Raw genomic sequence first — 19,285 nt, forward strand, 5'->3', positions numbered from 1 at the left:
CACCTTTATGGTGCCCAGCCCCTTGATGGCCACCAAAACTCAGCCAGGACCTGCCCCACCCATCCCAGGGGGTGGTTGTGGTGAGGCTGTGGAGGGGATGCTGCAGGTCCCGGGGGTATCCTGGACTGTCATCCCAGCTTCAGCTGGAGATGTTCCCCAGTGAAGAACCACCTCCAGGAGGGAGAGGTGGAGGCAGAGATCCTTCTGCTGACCCCAAGCCTGTCTCTACCTGGCATCACAGTTTCAGGGCTGCCCCAAATCCACAGGGAATCACCCCCTGGTTCCTCCTGGCCGCTGCTCACAGCCCCACAGTGGAGCCCACTACCTCCCACAAAAGGCAGCCCTAGAAAGCACTGGGAAAGAGCACGAAACCCTTCCCACCCCCCACCCCAGTCAGTGCTTGGGGGACGGGACATGTGGAAGGGGCCTGGGGAGCTGTTAATGATCCAGAGCGAATTCAGCACGGATGCTTTCAGGCAGAGGGGACTGCAGGTCAGCACATGGTTTGGATTTGGCTCTCTCCTCCCTTCCAGCTAATTGGGCCAAGCCCAGAGAGCGTTCCCTGTAGATGCCAAACATGTGTGTGGCACAAGCATCACCTCCTGTGGAGGAGAATTAGTCCTGGAAGCTCCCACTCCAGGGTGGGAGAGGCAGCTAGGTCGACCAGGGAGGTGTGTGGGTGTTTGAGGGGAGCTGAGGTTTAAGGAAAGGGTTTGAACTCGTTATCTGGCCCAGGCTCAAAGAATGCAGCAACACAGATCACGTGCATGGATGTGGGTGGTGGGAAGGGGCTGGAGGGTAGCCAGGAGGATGGAGGTTACTGCAACACCCAGCTCCCGCTCCCCCAAACCCCCAGCAACACCTGCCTCCACCCCACAGGGCCAGGAACAGGGGGGAATCTCTTCCCCTCTCTCATCCTGTCACCTCCTCCTGACACCCTGGACCCTTCTGAACCCCACGGCCCAGGCATCTGGTGGCCATGTGTCATCTGAGCTGTGGTGGCAGGGACATTGCTGGGTTGCGGTTGTGTCCCCTCCCTGCTACTAGGGGAGTCCCAAACGAGCAGAAGGACGTGGGCCTGGGGGGTTGCAGGTGCTGCTCCCCTGGGAAGCTCCGGGCTGTTCCCCGGGGGAGCACAGTGCCGCTGGGACACAGAAAAGGAGCTGTGGCTCTGCCAGCACTGCTGACACCAGCACGAATGGGGATGTGCAACCCTTGAGATGGACACAAATCCTATTCCCTGGGGGAAGCTCTGGCCCAAGGCTCTTTCCCCACCACTGCAGAGGCAGGTTTTGAAATGCTGAGGGTTCTTCTGGCTCTGGAGGGATGGGGATGCTATCAGGGAGTGGCCCAGCAACCCAGTAGCACCAGGGGTTACCCTGTCAGCTCAGCTGCCACCCTGTCACTCCCCACACCGGTCCCTGGCCTCACCACACATCTCGGGGGAGGACAGGGACACAGCACTTCACCCAAGCATATCTCCAGCTCCTGGGGCAGTCCCAGTGCAGGAACAGTGCCAAAACCAGGACATGAAGCAGAAACCAGAGCCTGGTGAAGTCCTACCCTTGGCTGAGGCTCCTGCAGCAGGCAGCTGGGTTAATGGAAGTGAAAGCCAACCCACCACCAGTTTTAATGAAGATTTCAAGCCTTTTGTGAAGCCACATTGGCAAGTGTGGCATCACACAGGGCTGGGGCTAGCCACGGGCACCTCCAGCATTGCAGCAGAGCATCGGGAAGCAACACTGGGTTTCCCAATCCAGCTGAAATCTCCTCCAGGATGTTCTGCTGCTTTGATTATTTGACAGACCATGTTTTTTAAATTATTCTTGTATAAATATTTACGCATTTTTACAAGAACCATGCTTTGAGCAACAGGCCACGGCAGATGAAGGGCCAGAGGGGAGGGGGCTGGGCGCTGGGCTGCTCCATCCCTTTCTGCAGGTCAGCTGGGGGGTGAGCAGAGCGGCAGGGATGCAGGGCAGCGCTCCTGCCCGGGCCCGGGCAGCGCTGGGTGCTGACAGCACACACCCCACCGCCCCCCGATCTGCCCTTCCCCTCTCTCCCCGGCAATCCCCTCCCCAGGGAACGGAACCCAGCCAAACACGGACCGGCCCGAGCCAAACCGCCCGCACGGGAATGCACGGGAATACCGGGAGTACACGGGAATACCGGGAATGCACGGGAGTACACGGGAATATATGGGAGTACACGGGAATATATGGGAGTACACGGGAGTACACGGGAATACACGGGAATACATGGCAATACACGGGAATACACGGAAATACACAGGAATACAGGGAATGCACGGCAATACCGGGAGTACACGGGAGTACACGGGAATACACAGGAATACCAGGAGTACACGGGAATACCGGGAGTACATGGGAATACCGGGAATGCACAGGAATACCGGGAATACACAGGAATACACGGGAATACAGGGGAATAAATGGGAATGCACGGGAATACATGGGAATACACAGCAATACATGGCAATACACGGGAACACACAGGAATACGTGGGAATACACAGGAGTACACAGGAATACACGGGAATACACAAGAATACATGGGAATACATGGGAGTATACAGGAATACACGGGAGTACACGGGAATACACAGGAAAACATGGGAATACACAGGAGTATACAGGAATACACAAGAATACACAGGAATACACAGGAGTATACAGGAATACACAAGAATACACAGGAATACACGGGAGTATACAGGAATACACGGGAGTACATGGGAAAACACGGGAATACACGGGAATACACAGGAGTATACAGGAATACATGGCAATACACGGGAATACACAGGAATACACGGGAATACACAGGAAAACACGGCTGGCTGCTGCTGCTGGGAGCCCCACACTGCCCCACACTGTCCCTGAGCAGCTCCCAAAATCACTTCCCACAGACACCCTGAGCCAGAGAAACCCTGCTGGGCAGCAAGGGCTGTTGGCAGGGTGGAGATCACTTCTCCATTGCCCACTCCCACCTCAGCACTGCAACCCCAGCCCACCCCAGCCTCAGAGTAGAACAAGTAAATACCAAAAACCCATCAGGGTGAGAGAAGGCTCTGGGGCCCCCATATCTGCCCCCAAAGCCCCCGGTCTGCAGGGATAGTGCCCTTAGCAAAGTCTGCTTCTGGGCTTCCTGGTGGGGACCCTCTCTGCCAGCCCTGTCCTGCTCCCCAGGATTGTTGCTGTGGATTTTGGGAAGGATAAGGGTGAGCTCCCCCCCTCCCCCATCCACAGATGGGATCCACAACCCAGCCTCGAGTTTTCCACCGAGCTCAGCAGAAATTCACCCAGAAGGTCAGTGACCAGAGAAAGGGATGATCCATCATTAAATAAATTGTTTTCATTTCCCAGGATAAAGGGGAGGAAAAGGGGAGGGGGGGAGGTGTTGTTGGATCAGGACTGGAAAATAAAAGAGCACAAGGCAGGAAAACCGCCCCCTGTACTCCCTGCAGAGAGCAGCCCCAGCTCCTTCCCTGTGCTCTCACAAGAGTTTTACAGCCAAAGCTCTTAATGTGATTATAATAATTATTTCTTTCCTAGCAATCCCCCCCACCCTGCGGTTGTTTTTTTTTTTTTATTTTTTTTTTTTTAATTTTAATAAACAGCCTATTTTGAAATGTCACTGGGGGAAGCCAAGACTCCAGCTGAGCCCTGGCCTGGAGGAAGGAGCAGGGGCAGGGGGAGCGTGCGAATGTGTGTGTGTGCATGCAGGCAAGCGTGTGCGTGCGGGAACGTGGGCACCCACGGGGACACCCCGCTGCTGCAGCGTGCAAGCACAGCCAGGGCTTGAAAACCTGCCTGTGCCCCAGGCAGGAACAGACAGGGCATTCTTCTCCCTCCCTCTCAGTCTGGGTGCCCCACTGAACCCCCCCATCTTGCACCCCTCATCTCCCACCCCTCTGTGTGGTCCCCCCCCAAGCCCCAGGGCTGAGCTTTGAAATCTGTTGAAAAGAGACCCTTTTTGCCAAAATAAACAGCCTGTCATGTTAAATTACTCCCTCTTCCTCTCTACCTTCCCTGCCTTTGTCCCCCCTCCCTATCCCAGCCCTTTTGTTGGGGGTCATGCCACTCTGGGGGCTCGTGGGGTGCAGAAGTGCTGGTGCTGGTTCAGAGCATAACCTCCCTCCCTCATCCCAGTGCCCCTGTGCCTGCCAGCTCCTCAACCCACCAGCTCAGCACCCCAAAATCTTTCTGCTGGGTGCTGATGGCATCTGGAAGGGTCTGGCGTGCAGCAGTCACAGTGCACAGCCCTGCAGCTGAGTGAGGGACACTGGGGGCTCATTGCAGCTCCCCGCCCACCTCTGCTGTGCCAGGTGCTCCCATGCCCCCAGGTTTTTTTCCCCTCTCTTGCTTGTACTTGCCCTTCAGCTTGGGGTTGTTTTCTTTCTCCTGTTTCTAACAGATCAAAAATTCTTGGAACTGTAAAGCAGCGAGATGGAAACAGTGATTAGCTCATTCAGGCCAAACTCTCTGCCAGTGCCAGGGCACTCGCCACCAGCCCACCACCAGTGACTTGCCCAGACACTCTGCACTCCAGCCTTGTCTTCCATAGCCTAACTGACCTTCCCACTAGGAAGTTTTTCCTGCTATTTTTGGGCCAGTGGAGCTGTGCTCAGCTTGGGCTGATTGTGGGGTTGAGTGTCCAGGTGCTGCCCCAAATGCCCAGCCATGCAGTGTCCCTGCCCCATGGCTCATCCCACGCAGCATGGCTCCAGCCAGGGCTCAGCCACTCACCTGTGTGGGTTGGAGCTTCTGTGCTCACCACCTGATGTACACCATCCTGCTCAGAGCCCTGCTCGGCATCTGGCAGCACCTCCAGCTGCTCCCACCTCTTCTGGCTGGCCAGCTTTGTCACCAGATGTGCCACTGCCCAGCATCACTCCTCCTTCTCACATGGTGCCTGCAGCAGGGTCACTCACTGTGCTGCCTGTGCCTGGCAGCAGCCAGGGAAATGCTCCTCCAGGGCCTGCCCCTGGCCCCTTGCCCATGGGAGAGAGGAGAGAATGAGGAGGGGAGAGGAAGTGATAGAGGAAAGGAGAATAAGAAAGGAGAAAAACAGGGTGAAGAACAGGAAGGAGGAAAAGAGGAAGAAAGGAGGAAGGGAAAGGCAGAAGGAGGAAAGGGGAAAAGAGGAAAAGGGGAAAAGGTGAAAAGGGGAGGTCCTAGCCCACAGGAAGGCAGCATTTGCAGCACCAACCTCTTGATTGTGGCACCCAGAGGTGCAGAGATGAGCTGAGGGGATCACATCACACTGGCTCTTCCCTGCATCAGAGCTCTGGCAGCAGGATGTCAGGTCACACTGTGGGCTCAGCCAGCACTGTGACAAGAGGACAGGGTTACCCCACTAGCACCAAGTCATCTGGAGGGACAGGCATGTTTCCCTGCCCTGCCCAGCCTTACCTTCCTATAGAACCACTCCTGGCTCTCAATTCAGCTTCTGCACGATGCCCACAGCCTCCGCCAGGCACGGACAGAAGGAATGTCCTGGCTGCTTGCTGAGGCAGGGACTCCATCTATGACAGAATGATGGACACACTGCAACCCTGCCAGCACTGAGCCATGCCCCACCACCTCCAGAAACATGGTTGCCTGCATCTCTCTGCCCTCTTTTTCCCACACCAGGGCATGAAGCAGTAATCTGTCTTGTCTGGCTTGGGTTCAGCATTCTTCAGGATGAGGCCAAGACACTCTGATGTGGGTCTGCTGCTTTTGGTCCTTCTCTGGCACACCAGCCAGCTTGTCTTCCCCACATGATGGAGGAGGGCAAGACCTGCCCCACTCCGGTTGAGACAGCCACTGGTGTGGGGGACTGAGCATCCCGTGCTCAGATGGGCTGAAACCTGAAGCACAGGGCTCAGGGAAGGAAATACAGAGCCCACCACTCCTGTCAGGGTTTAAAATCTGGCTGAGACCCCCCAGCTCAGAGTACCTGCAGCTTCCTGGTAGTGAGAAGCCCAGTGCAGGCTTAATGACTGGGACTGCAGCTGCTCAAGGATGCTCTGCAGGTGGAAGCTCTGACCCTTGGAAGGTAGAACTCCTTCAGTTGGCTGGCAGAAGGGTTAATGAACATGAGGGACAGACTCCTACCTTCAGGGCAGCTCCTCAGCAACAGGGAACTGAAGGAGGCACTGGAAATAACCCCTGGGGAGATTGAGAAACCTCATCTGAGCTGTTTAAAAGGGTACGCATGAGCCGCAGGAGATGGGAGGAGCAGCCATAAGCCCTATGGCACTGTCCCTCTCTTCCTCACAAGTGGTCCCCACGCTCGTCTCGGGGCCCCCCGCTTCCCCATGGCCTTCCCTGCTCTGAGCAAGGTAGGATCAGTTGGCAGGAAAGCCTGGGACGGCTGAACACAGAGTGCCGCTGCGAGAGCCCAGCCCTGCAGGCATCATCCCTGAGCTGCGGCCCCAGGCCTGCGGAGCTCGCGGACCTCTGGAAGGTGACGGCACTCCAAAAAGATACCGTGCCGGGAAATCCGCATTCCGGCATTTGTGGGAGATGGCGAGAAGCGAGGGCAGGTCTGAGGGTAGGAGCGCAGGCAGCTCGGGATGCACCGAGCCCCCGAGCGCGGAGCGGGGCCGGGGCACGGCAGCGCCAGCGGCGGGGCTGAGGCACCGCACGGACCGGCCCTGCCGCTCCCGGAGCCTCCCCACGGCGGCTTTGGGGGCCAAAGCCCCACTTTGTGCGTCCTCCCGGGTCCATCCTCCCGCAGCCTGGCGGGGCCCGTGTGCGCAGCGAGGCGGGCGAGGCTCCAGAGAGGGGCGCCGGGGGCTGCCGCACCTGCGAGAGCTGGAGCCGGATGGAGCCTGGGCTTTTGCACCGGGCCTGCAGGGCTGCTCTGGGCACCGGCAAGGCAGGCTCAGCATCCAGCAGCCCTTCCACTGCCTCGCCCCTGCAGGAGCCTGCCCAGGGCTGGGAGCAGCCGGGCGGGCAGGGCTGGACTAGGCTGGGGTGAGAGGACAGTGGGTCCTTCACCTGGCACCGGCTGGGAGAGGTGCTGCTGGCACCTACGCCCTATGCCAAGGGCGGTGTGGGAGAGCACAGCGTTCCCCTGGCATGACCCGGCAGCTGAGCACTCGCTGTCACCCTTCTGGAGTGGCAGAAGAGGGGCCACGGTGTGACTCAAGCCCCCGCCCTGGGTTTGCCCTGTACCTCTCCCTGGGAGTCACCCAGCACTTGGTGCTTGTCACCGCCCGGCTCTGCTTCCCTCCGCCCGCCCCACGCCGGGCCAGCCCTGCCCTCCCTGCCCACGCACCTCTCCTGCTGCTCGGAGCAGCGTAAGGCAGTAGCAGAGCTGCCATGGAAGCCAACACTTCCCTCTGGCACAGCTACCTCGGGGTGATCGTGTCCCGCGAGAGGCAGCGGGTGGAGCAGTTCCAGCGGGCCGAGGACATCCTGCTCACCCTGCTGGAGAGCGTCCATGCCAGGGATCCCCGATTCCTCGTGGACTACGCCAGGAACCTGGAAGCCTTCGAGTTTGCTCTCGGTGCCTCTGAGGACGCTGTCACTCTCGAGGTGCCCCTGCGCATTGACGGCGACACCCTGCGTGTGCTGGCATGCCGGAGCAGGGACACCCCGGGCGGGCATCCTGCAGAGCTGAACCCCTGCTGGCTGGAAGTGTGCTCTCCAGGGACTGATTTGGAGGACTGGACTGGTGGTGTGGATGTGATGGAGCACGGAGGTGGTGCCAGGTGCCTGCTTCCAGGCAAAATCCTCCAGCACCTGAAAGAGCTCCTTGTTTCAGCCATCGTGCGCTGCCAACGCCTCTTCCTGCTTCAGCCAGGTGCGTACACTGGCAGGGTGCTTCCCCGCCAGGAGCTGCCTCCAGTGCCTGCCCAGCTTCCCAGCTTGGCAGTCATCCCTATGCAAACGTGCTGGGACGTAGGTTCCTGGGGATGTGGCCCACCCAAAAGCTGCAGGGGCAGGTTAGCAAGCACCTTGCTGTGTGCTGGGGATGGGTTTTGCCCCCAGCTAAGGAAAGGGGAGATGCAAACTGATCCCTGCCATCCCAGGGCATCAGAGTCATCCTCAGGCATCTTCATCTGGGACTGATGGCACCCTTCTTGGTAGGTGCAGGGTCCAACCAGCCCTGCTGTTAGTCCCCAGGTAGGGTTTGCTCAAGGACTTGGTGTGCTTGGTTTACCCTCACCACATTCTCCCCTCCACCTCTTGCCTCCAAGTGCCCCCTGCTCCCTGGAGGAGGCTGTTTGGAGGGTGAGCTGGGAGCGCATCAGAGCTGGACCAGAACCTTGGGGCACCTGACCCTGTGAACACATGGGCCTTGGTGGGAGGGGACCCTGGGAGATGCCCATAGCTGTTCCATAAGCTTCTTCATGCATTTTCATCTCCCAAAGTGCTTCTTGAAGGAAAGTTCAGCCAGGGTGAAAGGGTAATGTGAGAGTACCAGTGGGTCTGAAAGTCTCTTAACCCGGTCCCAGCAAGTCCACCATCCCCTCCTTCCTCTGTGGCCAAGCCAGTGACCTTCATCTTCCTCCACCCCCAGAAAGCAACGAACCTTTCCTGATCCATTTTTCTTGGAGTGCATTGCTTTTCTTGGCACTGTTCAGCCACCCAGAAGCACAGCTCAGTTTGATTGCTTGAGACTTCCTGCTGTTCCTGACCTTGACCCCTGCGATGCTTCTTCCTGTAAAACCACCCCAGCATGGCCGGGAGAGGGATTTTACCCGGGGAACTGCACCCAGACTGCAGCACTGGAAAGGGATGAGTCGAGTGGGGTGGGACACGGCCACGGCTGCTGCAGCACAGACCTGGTTCAGCCTGCGGGACCGGCTGTGCTAACCTGCTCACTGCTGCCAAACCCTCTGCGTCTAGGTGACATCAGTGCTGAAAATCTGCGGGAAGATGCCATGGAGCTCTCCCTGCTGATCCGTGGCAGCTGGAAGACCATTCGCTTCGACATTGTTCCTGTGGTGAGGAGGCAGCAGGAGCCGCTGCAGCTCCAGAGGCTGCGGAGCGACAGGGGCTTCCCTGAAGGCAGCCTCAGGAGGGCCATGGAAGAGGCTCACTTTGTCCCTGCCTCTCCCCACTGCTGGAGGTGAGAGGATCAGCTGTGGGGTGATCCTGCGCCAGGGATGCCCCCCTGGCTGGCAGCGCTGCTGGGTGTAGGCAAAAAGAGACTGGGACAGTGCGGGGACAAGTCAGCAGGGGTTGAAGTCACCTCCTTATGATGGTCAAACCCTCTTCCCTGTGTTGGGGAGTTTCAGACAACTTTCGGACAGCTCAGGGAAAGAGGGGGAGTGTAACTGAAGGAGGCCCCTGAAATTATTCACTGGAGATGCACCCCAACTGTGCAGAGGGTGGCAGCTCTCAGATCCCTGCTTGGGCTTCAGAGCTGTCAGATCCCTGCTTGGCCCAGGCACCTGGCAGCAGAAGGGTGATGAACTGCCTCCCAAGGTGGGCTGCAGGACAAAACAGGCCTGCACTGACATACCTTGCCTGCCAGCACAATGACCCAGCCTCATGGCGGGGCTGAGCAGCCAGCTGAACCAGTCTGTATCTATTTTGGGAACAAGGTGGTCCAGCTGGATGTCCAGCCTCTCACTGGGGACCAACCCAGCCTCCTCTCCCCACTGCACATAGGGGAAAAAAACCCCACTTTGCCCCACTCTTGATCCTCCTGGGAAGGCAGGAGCTGCTCAGCAGTGTTCCCATCTCGCTCCACACCTCTGGAGTTCTGCTCTGCCAGAGGCAAGCACGGGGGGGGATCTTGCAGATCCAAGATGCTGCATTGGCTGGGACCACACGCGTGTCATGTCACTGCAGGCATACTCTCCCCATCCTGGGAGGATGCAGGGCTTCATCTCCCCTCCCACCAGACCCCACTCTCTTCCTCCAGCTCCTCCACTCACCTTCCCATCCTGAAGCTGCTCCGAGGAGTGGACACCCTGCAGGGGCCCCGTCTGGACAGCCTTCGCCTGCTCGACCAGCTCCGTGACCAGGACTGGGGAGGGCACGGGGGGAGAGGTGCCCTCACGTTCAACCACCTGAAGGTAGGTTGGTTCTGCTGGTTGGGACCGTGGCTCTCTGGGCAAGCAGAGCCAAGGCTGCTCCCCTGCACAAGAACCCAGACAAGGATCTGCAGGGCTTTGGGGTGTAGCAGCCCATGGCTGTGTCTGGGAAGGATGTGTGCTGCTGCCAGCCATGGATAGAGGGCTTTGATCCTCTTCCTTGGATTGAACCAGCAACCTCCAGCTGGAGACACTTAGTGCATTCAGAGCTGGGGCTCTGCGCTGGTGTGCAGGGCATCATCCCCTGGCCCAGGCTGCCTGTCTCGGCGGGATGGCATCCCTGTGCCACACTGCAAGGCTGCCCCATGCCCTGGTGTGCTGGGATGGGCCTGTACAGGGCTGCGGGTGGCATTTCTGCTGAGAAAAAAACCTCCTCTCCCCACCCAACCTCTTTTCAACACCCTGGAGCCGTGCCAACTGGCCATGCTGGGGACAGCACTTGGTGGCACAATCTAGGTGTGGTCTGCCTTTTGATGGCTCTCCAAGCCAAGGGTCAAGAAGGATGCAAGGGTGTTTTCTGCTTACAGAACGGCTCCAGCTCCAAGTAACCCAAATCCTGTGTACTTTGCTTTGCGTCGCATTCTTTGATGTTTTGGGGGTGGTGGTTGTAGGTTTTTTTAAGAAAAAAGGGCACATGTGTGTATCTGGCCTTCACAAAAGAATCATCTTCTCCAGCCTCCATGGATTCAGCCCCACAAGTGGTTGCATGGTGACCTGCAGGGTGTGAAGGGACAGCCTTCCTGGGATCAGGCCTTGTGCTCTTCTCTCCCTCCTCACAGATGGTGTTGCTGTGGAGCACAGAGCTCTTCCCCTCCCCGGAGGACTGGCAGGACCTGGAAGGCTCTGTCTACAGGCTTTTGGTGATCCTTCTCCGCTGCCTGGCCACCCAGCACCTGCCCCACTTCCTGAACCCAGAGGAAAACCTCTTCCAAGGAGCTGCCCCAGACCTTGCCTCCCTCTACCATAAAGTGGAGAGCTTTGCCTGGGACCCCCAACGCTTCCTTCGCTTCCACTTTGGCCTCCATGGGTTCAGTGGCAGCTGCCAGGCGGACACAGAAACCCGAGCCCTCCTGCAGCTCCCCACCGAGGATGGGTCCTGCTGGGACACAGCCTACTTTGACATCCTGCTCAGCCAGGTAACCCCGGCCCTTCAGCAGAACTCGTGAAGCAGCACTAGAGATCCCTAGCACCTGGCTAGGAATCTTGGGATGAGCTGCAGTTGGCTCCACCAAGCCCTCTGGCATGCTGAGGAGGCTGTGGGAGGCTGGCAGTGCTGGGCAAGGAGCTCCAGCAGAGTGGGGAGCCCTCTCCCCTCACTGCCCACCCCTTTTAGTTTCAGGTGTACCGGATCCAGGACAGTGCACGTTGCTCAGCAGCATCCCAGCTCCTCTCCAGGATCCGTCAAGAAATCCCTCAGCAGAGCTGAGTGGGACCCTGCTGCTGCCCCATTGGGGTGTCTCAAAACTCTGGGGGGTGCAAGGAGAGCTACAGGGCCAGGGAGCAGCGTCCTGCTGTGTAATTTTATTGAGGAAAGGTGGTATGGGGGAGAGAGCACATCTGCTGCATGTGGTGGGGCACCCACAGACCCTTGGCTGCCCTGGTGGACCTGGGCACTGGGTGCTCCATGGTACAGAATCTGGAGGGGGATGGCTGGCATTCTGCTCCAGAGGGTGGGAAAGGCTGAGGTTGTTGGTGATGGGAGGGGAAGTGACCTATGGTCAGACCCTGCATCCAACCCTCTGTCAGCTTGCTGAGGGTCACCATGCCCTTGGGCCAGGGGGAGGGGAAGAACTGAGGGGCCAGGCCAGTGTGGGGGGTGGTGGGAGAGCTGGTTTTGAACCACATCTCGTATCTGCTGAGCACAGCCCTCTCCTCCACATGCCCTGCTATCCCAGTTCCTTTCCACTGTGCCTTGGCTTGCTGGATGTTGCCGTGGTGGCTCCTGCCAGCATCTGTGGGTATTGGTGATTCCGAGATTGTAGAAAGTCTCTGTCTTTCTGCCCCATTGCCAAAGAAGAAGCCATAATTCATCTGTGCTGGTTTCAAGGTTGTTTATTCTGTTTATCTCTAACATGTTCTGCTGCCCTGCCGCAGCTCTGTCCTGCAGGGCAGCGTGTGGGGCTCTGCCCTCATTGGGATGGTACAAACATTAAATACCAGAAACTACCTGTGCTGGATTTACAATAACGTGCCAATATCTGTCACCTACGTTGAACAGTGTGTCCCCCGCTTAAACCAACAGAAAAATGCCAACACTACAGTGAAACATGGAGGGCATGAAGAAGGAGGAAAAGGACAAGACACACCCAATTTCCTCCATCTTGTCCCCTCTGAACCCCTAATCTAGAAACCTAAAATTTTACTTTTGCACCCGTGCCACACTTAATTATTACTTATATCAAACACTCAGAGCTTGTAATTCATCCTGTAGGATTGAAAACTCTTTTCCATGGACAGAGATCACAGACAGTGTCTCTGGGGGCTCTGTCCAGGGGGGTTCCTGACCCCTGCCGGGGTCCCAGACCTGCCAGGGCAGCCAGAGGGAAGCCCTGGATTCCCACACCCAGGGAGGCAGTGGAGTCCCTCTGCTGCCAGCTGTCTGCAGCCAGGCATGGGAGGCAGTGCCAGGCCACCTCCCCCTCCAGGGGTGCTCACAGCCGGCTGCGGTGGCAGCGCTTAAGGGCATCTTGCAGGGCTCCAAGCACTCGCTCCACGTTGCCACTGGTTGAGTTGCAGCCCATGAGGCCGATGCGCAGGACCTGGGAGGAGAAGGGTGAGTGTCTGTGCATCAGCCGTGGGGACACACAGCCAGGTGTGAGTGGTTGTGCGCAGCTCCCTTGCTCCCATTTAACACATCGTTCCCTATAAAGAGGTGTTGCCCCGCTAATTACGTGCGTGGTTATTCAATTAGGAGGTGACTGTGTGTGGTTATGCTGCTATGCGTTGCTCCGGGCAATGGGACACAGCCAGCGACACACACAGTGGCAGCCAGAGAGGGGCAGTGAATGCGGGGCTCTGTGCCCAGCCACGGGCAGCAGGACAGAAGGACTGTGCCCACCTTGCCCACCGTGGGGCCCAGGCCCCCAGCGATCTCCATGCCGTGCTTGTCCATCAGAAAGGCCGTGATGTCCTTCCAGTTGTAGCCCTCGGGCACCCTGACAGTGGTGATGGTGGGAAGTCTGGCCTTCTGAGGAAGAGAGAAACCTGTTTCAGTCCCACGGCACCTGGTGACCCCAGCACCGTGCCAGGAGAGTGCATCAAGGAGCGGGGAGATTTTTCTCTGGCATCAAAAGCTGCCCAGGCACATCTCCAGCTGCCCAGGGCTGTGCCCTCACGCTGCCCCTACTCTGTGGTGGTGCTGGTGGGCTTGCCCTGCACCCACCTCCTCCTCCACAAAGAGCTCAAGCCCCATGTCGAGCAGCCCCTGGCACAGCTGGGTGCAGTTGGCCCGGTGTCGCTCCCAGGAGCTCTCCAGACCCTGTGGGCAGAGAGGAGAGGAGAGGATGGATAGAGGAGAGGATGAGGAGAGGATAGAGGAGAGGATGAGGAGAGGATAGAGGAGAGGATGAGGAGAGGATAGAGGAGAGGATAGAGGAGAGGATAGAGGAGAGGATAGAGGAGAGGATGAGGAGAGGATGAGGAGAGGATGAGGAGAGGATGAGGAGAGGATGAGGAGAGGATGAGGAGAGGATGAGGAGAGGATGAGGAGAGGAGAGGAGAGGAGAGGAGAGGAGAGGAGAGGAGAGGAGAGGAGAGGAGAGGAGAGGAGAGGAGAGGAGAGGAGAGGAGAGGAGAGGAGAGGAGAGGAGAGGAGAGGAGAGGAGAGGAGAGGAGAGGAGAGGAGAGGAGAGGAGAGGAGAGGAGAGGAGAGGAGAGGAGAGGAGAGGAGAGGAGAGGAGAGGAGAGGAGAGGAGAGGAGAGGAGAGGAGAGGAGCCCCTCCGAGCCCCACGGGAACTGCTGGTGCTCCCCTGCCTGCCTGGTGCCACTCACCACTTCTGCCAGCAGGGCCAAGCCTTCCCGCAAGCTGAAGAAGCTGTTGATGGGCGCCGTGTGGTGGTACCTGCAAGGGGCACCCAGGGGGGTTCAGCTTGGCTGCAGCACGGCAGCCCCTGAAGGAAACTGAGGGGAAACTGAGGCACAGCATCCCCGCCTCCTCACCACCCAGTGCAGAGGGTGTGACCAGCAGCCAGGGTGCTGGGGAGGCCGGGGGAGGGCGGGCAGCCCCCGAGCCAGGACAGAGGCTGGGTGGGGAGTGCCAGCAGCCGTCTGGAACGAGGGAGAAGGGAGCCCGCCCTCACCTCCGCGGCTCCCCGTCACAGCCCCAGTAGTTTGCCAAGCAGCCCATGTCCAGATAGAAGGATGGGGGCTTCGTCTTCCTCCTCAGCAGCTTCTCCCTGGCGAAACAGAGTACTGGGGAGAGGTGGGACCTTGACCCCACCGGCTCCAAGGTGGGATCAGCCCTGTGGGAGGCAGGACTCCCCTACAGTGAATGCAGAAATTGCCTCAAGCTCCCAGTCACTGCCCAGGGGTGGGATGGGCTCTGCCCCATCCCACCCTAGAAGCAGGTGGCTGGCAAAGGAGAGAGGTGACAGCCTCCACCAGCCCCATCCACCCTGCTGAGACTGGGCTGCTCTTACCTGGCTCGCTCACTGAATGAGATGGGGGCACTGCCAGGGGGTGTGTTGAGGACTTTCTGGGACCCCGAGTACAGGACATCGATCTCTGCCCAAGAGGGAAGACAACTCCTTAGGAATCAGAGGCTCCTAGCAGGAAAATGCTGACCCCTCTGACCTAGCTGCAAATGGTGGGTGGGAAGCACGAGGATGGTACACATGGCAGGTCCCACTTGTATTCAGGCTGCTTTGGGAGGGCCCTGGCACTGCTGATGGTCCCCCAGGGGGAACAGGCTCTCTGGATGCAGCTGGACCAGTTTCTAGTGCTTCTAGCCAAAATGCAGGCCGAGGGCCTGATCCCACTGCTCTCTGCCCCTGTCCCAGGCAGGAGCCCCTTGGTCCCCTGGTTGCCCAGTGTGGCTCTTACCCTGCTGGTCCATGAAGATGGGGGCTCCCCCAAGCGATGCCACTGCGTCCACAAGCAACAGGCAGCCATACCTGTAGGAGGACAGAGCTCAGCCTGGTGTTCCTGCCACCTCTTCTTGCCACACCTCTGGCTGCAGCCCTGGCATCCTGGTCCCCACAGGAACTGCGTGTCTCACTGGCACCAACTGCTTCCAGCACAACGGAGCCAGAGAAGAGCCCAGCACATATAAATCCTCAGGCCCAAATCCCCGGTGGTGACCTTGGGGTGCCCACCAGGCACTGACCGGTGGCACAGCTCGCCCAGCCCCTCCAGTGGCTGCAGCACCCCTGTGGAGGACTCGCCGTGGGTGATGAAGAGCACCAAAGGTTTGTGCTGCACCAGGCCCTGCATGACACAGAGGGAAAGTGACCACACTGGAGGTCAGCTTGTGCCCTCTGCATAGTGGGCAGCACTCACCTGCTCAATGTCCTGTGGAGCGAAGTACTTGCCTGGGGGCTTCAGCAGCTCATAGACATTGGCTCCTGGGAGGAATTTGGGCAGAGGAGAGTGAGGTTTGGGCATGCTTCCCACTGGGCACTCACCTGCTCCATGGGGCATTGGTTATGCGTGAACCACCTGCTGGAGTCTGGCCTCCTGCAGATTTGCCCAGTGGAAAAGCCATAAAGCACCATAAATGGAGTGGCATCATTCTTGGAAAAACCTGGAGTGCTCTCTGGCAGAGCGCTCTCTGGTTTTGCAAGCCGTGTCACTGAGCACTGCCAGCATTGGGACAACAAACCAGGGCACCCTGCCTTCAAGCCCAGTCCCCTGAGCCCTGCCACACCACCTGCCTGTCCCCAGCATACCCAGCCTCCTGGCAATATCGGCAGCACGTTGTCCCCAGATGCCGTTGATGGCCACCAGCACGGTGTCACCTTGCTCGAGCAGGTTGACGAGGGCGGCCTCCATGGCACCATGGCCGCTGCCACTGATGGCCAGGGTCAGCCTGTTCTGTGTCTGGAAGGCGTACTGGATGCCTGCCTTGATCTCATCCATCACCTGCGGCAGCAGGACACTGGCCGGCACTGCTATTGCTCCTCTTGCCCCAGCAGAGCTGTTCCAGCCCTTCCTGGGGGTGAGGAAGAGGAGGGGAGGGAAGGAAAGCCGGGCTGGGGCAGCTCACCTGCAGCACTTCAGGGTGCATGTGGCCCAGGAGCTGGCGAGCGCCCGCAGCCCGGATGCGGTGGGGCACGTTGCTGGGCCCTGGCCCGAGCAGCAGCCTCTCTGGCACGGCCAGGGGCCGCAGCAGCTCCTCCGGAGGGGCAACGCAGAGCAGCCTGGTGGCCATGGCACGCCGCGCTGTCCCCAGGAGCTGAGCCCAAAGAAGAGGAGTAGAGGAGGCTGCCTGAGCAGCTGCCAGCATTGCAGCACAGTCTATCCTGTGCCAGCAGTGTCCGGTGTCCCCACGGACCTTGACCCAGTATTCAGTGCTCCCCCCTACCAGTCTGGACTCTACCCCTGGCTGCCTCCTCTGCCTGGTTAATGTGTCATCAGTGCTGTCCCTGTCTTGGGCCCCTCACCTTGCTGGTGCTCAGGTCATCACTCTCCAGGTATGCCAGCCTCTGGGACTCCCAAGCACTGAGGCAGTCCCTGTCCCCATGGCCCCCCACAATACAGGGGCTAATGTTTCCCAACAGCGTCCCAGCAGATGGGATCCCTGCTCTGGGCACCTAGATCCTGTGCCACAGGATGGTTGTGCTGAGACTGGTCTGGCACAGCAGCCATGGTCGTAGCTCCTCCTGCAGCAAAAAGTTCCTGTTGACCAGGGCTCCCTGACCAGGGGCCTGCCCTGGAGAGTGACATCTGGCAGGGTGACAGCCTGAAGGAGGCTGGCCACTGGACTGATGTGCACCAGGGCTGTGGACTGGGACATGGACACAGTCATTGCCACAGCGAGCTGTGCTCTGCAGGCACAGCCTGGACCATGAGCATCCCAATGTGTCCTGAGGATGCCACATGCCCCACGTGGGGTCGGTATTCTGTTACCTGCTGTGTGTACCCACAGCCCATTGCCCTGTGCCTCGCTTCAGCCACATTCTCTGCCATCCACACCCTGAAATGCAAATAAGCTGCCCGCTGCCAGCTTTAGCAGATCCATGAGTGGGTCTCTGCCCAGAGGAGCCCCTCAGTGAGCAAAACTTGGGCTAGGGATGACAATAGGGGTGAGCACAGGGATGAGAATTCCCAGCCAGCAGAACTGGCACCAGTGGCCGCTGCTGAAGACATAACAGACAGAGGCACGGGGCCAGCAACAGTGCCAGGTGAGAGCACATCTGCACCACTGAGAGGAGCCGGGGGCAGATGAGTTTGATCCCGCATGGCTGATGGAAGCCACAGTCAGCCTAGGGACTGCTGCCCAGCCATCATCCCACCAAAGCGATGACGACATATCGGATGAAGAAAATCTCCCTGTCCTCCAGGGAGATTTGGGGCATGCCTGGGGCGGAGAGGGGACGCGTGGCCTCGCGGCTGCCACGGGGCGAGGGTGGCCGTGCTGCTGGAAACAGCTGGCAGCGAAGGAATAATCCGCTTTCTGCGCTGGCTCCGATTGCGGGCGCAGATGGGCAGGAGCGGCCGTGCCCCGGGCGGCGGGCGGGGGCTCGGGACCGGGGCACGGGAAGCGCTGGCCAGCGCCGCTCCTCGGAACACTGCGCCGGACGACAGGGGCAGCGGTGTCCGGTCCGGGTACCGGGGTACCACCGGGCCGGTGCCGGTTGCCAGGCGACATCTGCCGAGCCCGCCCCGCCCCGCCCCGCCCCTGCGGCGGCTCGGCAGCACGGCCGGGACCGGGGGATGCGCTGACGTCACCGCTCCATCCCCGAGCGCGCGCTCCCGGTCCCCGCGTCCCCCTCCGGGCGGCGGCGGCCGCCAACCAGCGCGTGGGGCGGGGACCGCAGGGGCGGGGCCGCTGCCACCCGCACCGGCACCGGCACCGGCACCGGCACCGGCACCGGCACCGGCACCGGCACCGGCACCGGCACCGGCACCGGAACCGGCACCGCATCGCACCGCGAGGCTCGGCCTCATGCCGGCGCCCCCCGCCCACGGCTGAGCGCTGCGCCCCTCCGAACCGGCCACGGCCACGGCCGCGGGCATCGCAGGTAGGGGCGGGCGGCATCGCGCAGCCCCCCGGGGCACTGGCCGCGGGGGAACCGGGACCGCTCCGGGGTGGCGGTGCCGCCCCTCGTGGCCCCGGCGGGGACGAGGCGTGGCGGGTGGGAGCGGGATGCGCATTCCCGAGGGTCCGGCGGGGCGGGGGGGCTGCGGCCGGTGGCCATTTTGCGGAGCCCCCCGATGCTGGAAGTTGTGGGTGAGGGGGAGCTGCCCTCGGGTCCCCAGCGCGGTGACCGCCGGGTGCCGCCCCATCTTCCAGAAGGATCCAGCCGGGGTGGGGCGGGGGGTGCCTGCGGACGGGGAGACGCCTCTGCCGCCCCGGCCCCAGCCAGGGTGCGAAGGGGAAGGATGCTATCCCCCGCAGCCCATGGCGGGGGACCCCTTGTCACCCCGGAGCCACCCCTGCTCTTCCCTCCAGGGCAGATGGCTGTGGTGATGCAGCTGAGCCATCTTGCGTCATCGCCATCATAATGAGGGAGCGGTGGATGCCCCACCTGGGGCTCTGGCCGCGGGTAGCTGACAAAGATGCTGCGATGCTCAGGCTGTTCTTGGCCCCCAAGGACGAGCAGCTGCCGGTGACCTTGCGCTGTGGAGTGGCTGGACGGGCTGCCATGTCACTGCGGGCCAGTGCAGCGGCTGCTGGCTGATGAAGGGGCAGGTCTCAGGGTGCAGGGCTAGTGCAGAGCTCCATGCTTGGTCACCAGGTTCGCAGGGAGCAGCCCTGCACCTGCCCTATTGTCTTACTCCTCTGCTTCCTTCTCCCCCTTCTCCTCCTCCTCCCCCCGATCACGGGGCAGTGACCCCTCCCCTAGATCCTGCAGACCCGTGTGAGCCGGGCTCCTGCCTGCTCAGGTCCCCTGCGACAGCATCAGGGCTCGGGGAGGACAAGGGACCAGCCGAGCATCTCCCGTACCAGCCCACAGCCAGGCACCCTTCTGTCCCAGCACCCAGAGCAGCCCCACGCAGGTGGCCTCTGTGGCACTGGGGGGCAGGGAGGTAGGAGACCCTCCCCCTCCCCTGGGGATGGC

The 19,285-nt window shown here is 60.2% G+C and overlaps 3 protein-coding genes across 20 annotated transcripts in view; 2 read left to right on the top strand and 1 right to left on the bottom strand.

Moving 5' to 3' along the window:
* Positions 1-7,255: 7,255 nt before the first annotated feature.
* On the top strand, positions 7,256-12,229 carry MAB21L4 (mab-21 like 4). The gene is made up of 5 exons (XM_002192358.5): positions 7,256-7,818; positions 8,868-9,090; positions 9,892-10,045; positions 10,843-11,199; positions 11,397-12,229. Exons 1-5 carry the CDS (start codon positions 7,335-7,337, stop codon positions 11,487-11,489), a joined length of 1,311 nt encoding a protein of 436 aa, XP_002192394.5. The 5' UTR covers positions 7,256-7,334; the 3' UTR covers positions 11,490-12,229.
* On the bottom strand, positions 12,098-16,564 carry AGXT (alanine--glyoxylate aminotransferase). 3 transcript variants are annotated; one of them, XM_072933469.1, is made up of 11 exons: positions 16,267-16,561; positions 15,950-16,142; positions 15,561-15,625; positions 15,388-15,476; positions 15,105-15,175; positions 14,702-14,786; positions 14,363-14,458; positions 14,055-14,124; positions 13,446-13,541; positions 13,122-13,250; positions 12,098-12,822 (listed from the first exon to the last, which is right to left on the bottom strand). In XM_072933469.1, exons 1-11 carry the CDS (start codon positions 16,504-16,506, stop codon positions 12,715-12,717), a joined length of 1,242 nt encoding a protein of 413 aa, XP_072789570.1. In that variant the 5' UTR covers positions 16,507-16,561; the 3' UTR covers positions 12,098-12,714. The 3 variants fall into 3 exon arrangements, with proteins under 3 accessions (XP_072789570.1, XP_030136163.4, XP_072789571.1); XM_030280303.4 differs by having other exon boundaries at positions 15,388-15,488; XM_072933470.1 differs by lacking the exon at positions 12,098-12,822 and adding an exon at positions 12,830-12,925 and having other exon boundaries at positions 15,388-15,488; positions 16,267-16,564.
* Positions 16,565-17,912: 1,348 nt separating this feature from the next.
* The window catches only part of KIF1A (kinesin family member 1A), a 43,199-nt gene continuing 41,826 nt past the window's right edge, over positions 17,913-19,285 (top strand). For 10 of the 16 annotated variants that reach the window (XM_041718268.2, XM_030280291.4, XM_030280292.4 and 7 more), the window contains exon 1: positions 17,915-18,244. The gene's annotated coding sequence lies outside the window, so the exon portion shown is untranslated. Of the gene's footprint in view, positions 18,245-19,285 lie in introns of all 16 variants that reach the window. The other 6 variants (XM_041718266.2, XM_041718267.2, XM_030280289.4 and 3 more) reach the window with 2 other exon arrangements.

Source organism: Taeniopygia guttata, chromosome 9 (genome assembly GCF_048771995.1).
Source record: "Taeniopygia guttata chromosome 9, bTaeGut7.mat, whole genome shotgun sequence".
Classification (NCBI taxonomy): Eukaryota; Metazoa; Chordata; class Aves; order Passeriformes; family Estrildidae; genus Taeniopygia; species Taeniopygia guttata.

What these genes read in the sequence shown, in the direction of transcription:
- AGXT (XM_030280303.4), bottom strand. Translation starts at nt 16,506, where the DNA reads ATGCTGGCAGCTGCTCAGGCAGCCTCCTCTACTCCTCTTCTTTGGGCT. An exon ending in CTCCACAGGACATTGAGCAG is followed by an intron (nt 15,489 to 15,560) that starts GTGAGTGCTGCC and finishes TGTGTCATGCAG; the next exon opens with GGCCTGGTGCAGCACAAACC. An exon ending in TCATTCAGTGAGCGAGCCAG is followed by an intron (nt 14,459 to 14,701) that starts GTAAGAGCAGCC and finishes CTGTTTCGCCAG; the next exon opens with GGAGAAGCTGCTGAGGAGGA.
- MAB21L4 (XM_002192358.5), top strand. Translation starts at nt 7,335, where the DNA reads ATGGAAGCCAACACTTCCCTCTGGCACAGCTACCTCGGGGTGATCGTG. An exon ending in TCACGTTCAACCACCTGAAG is followed by an intron (nt 10,046 to 10,842) that starts GTAGGTTGGTTC and finishes CCCTCCTCACAG; the next exon opens with ATGGTGTTGCTGTGGAGCAC. An exon ending in TTGACATCCTGCTCAGCCAG is followed by an intron (nt 11,200 to 11,396) that starts GTAACCCCGGCC and finishes CACCCCTTTTAG; the next exon opens with TTTCAGGTGTACCGGATCCA.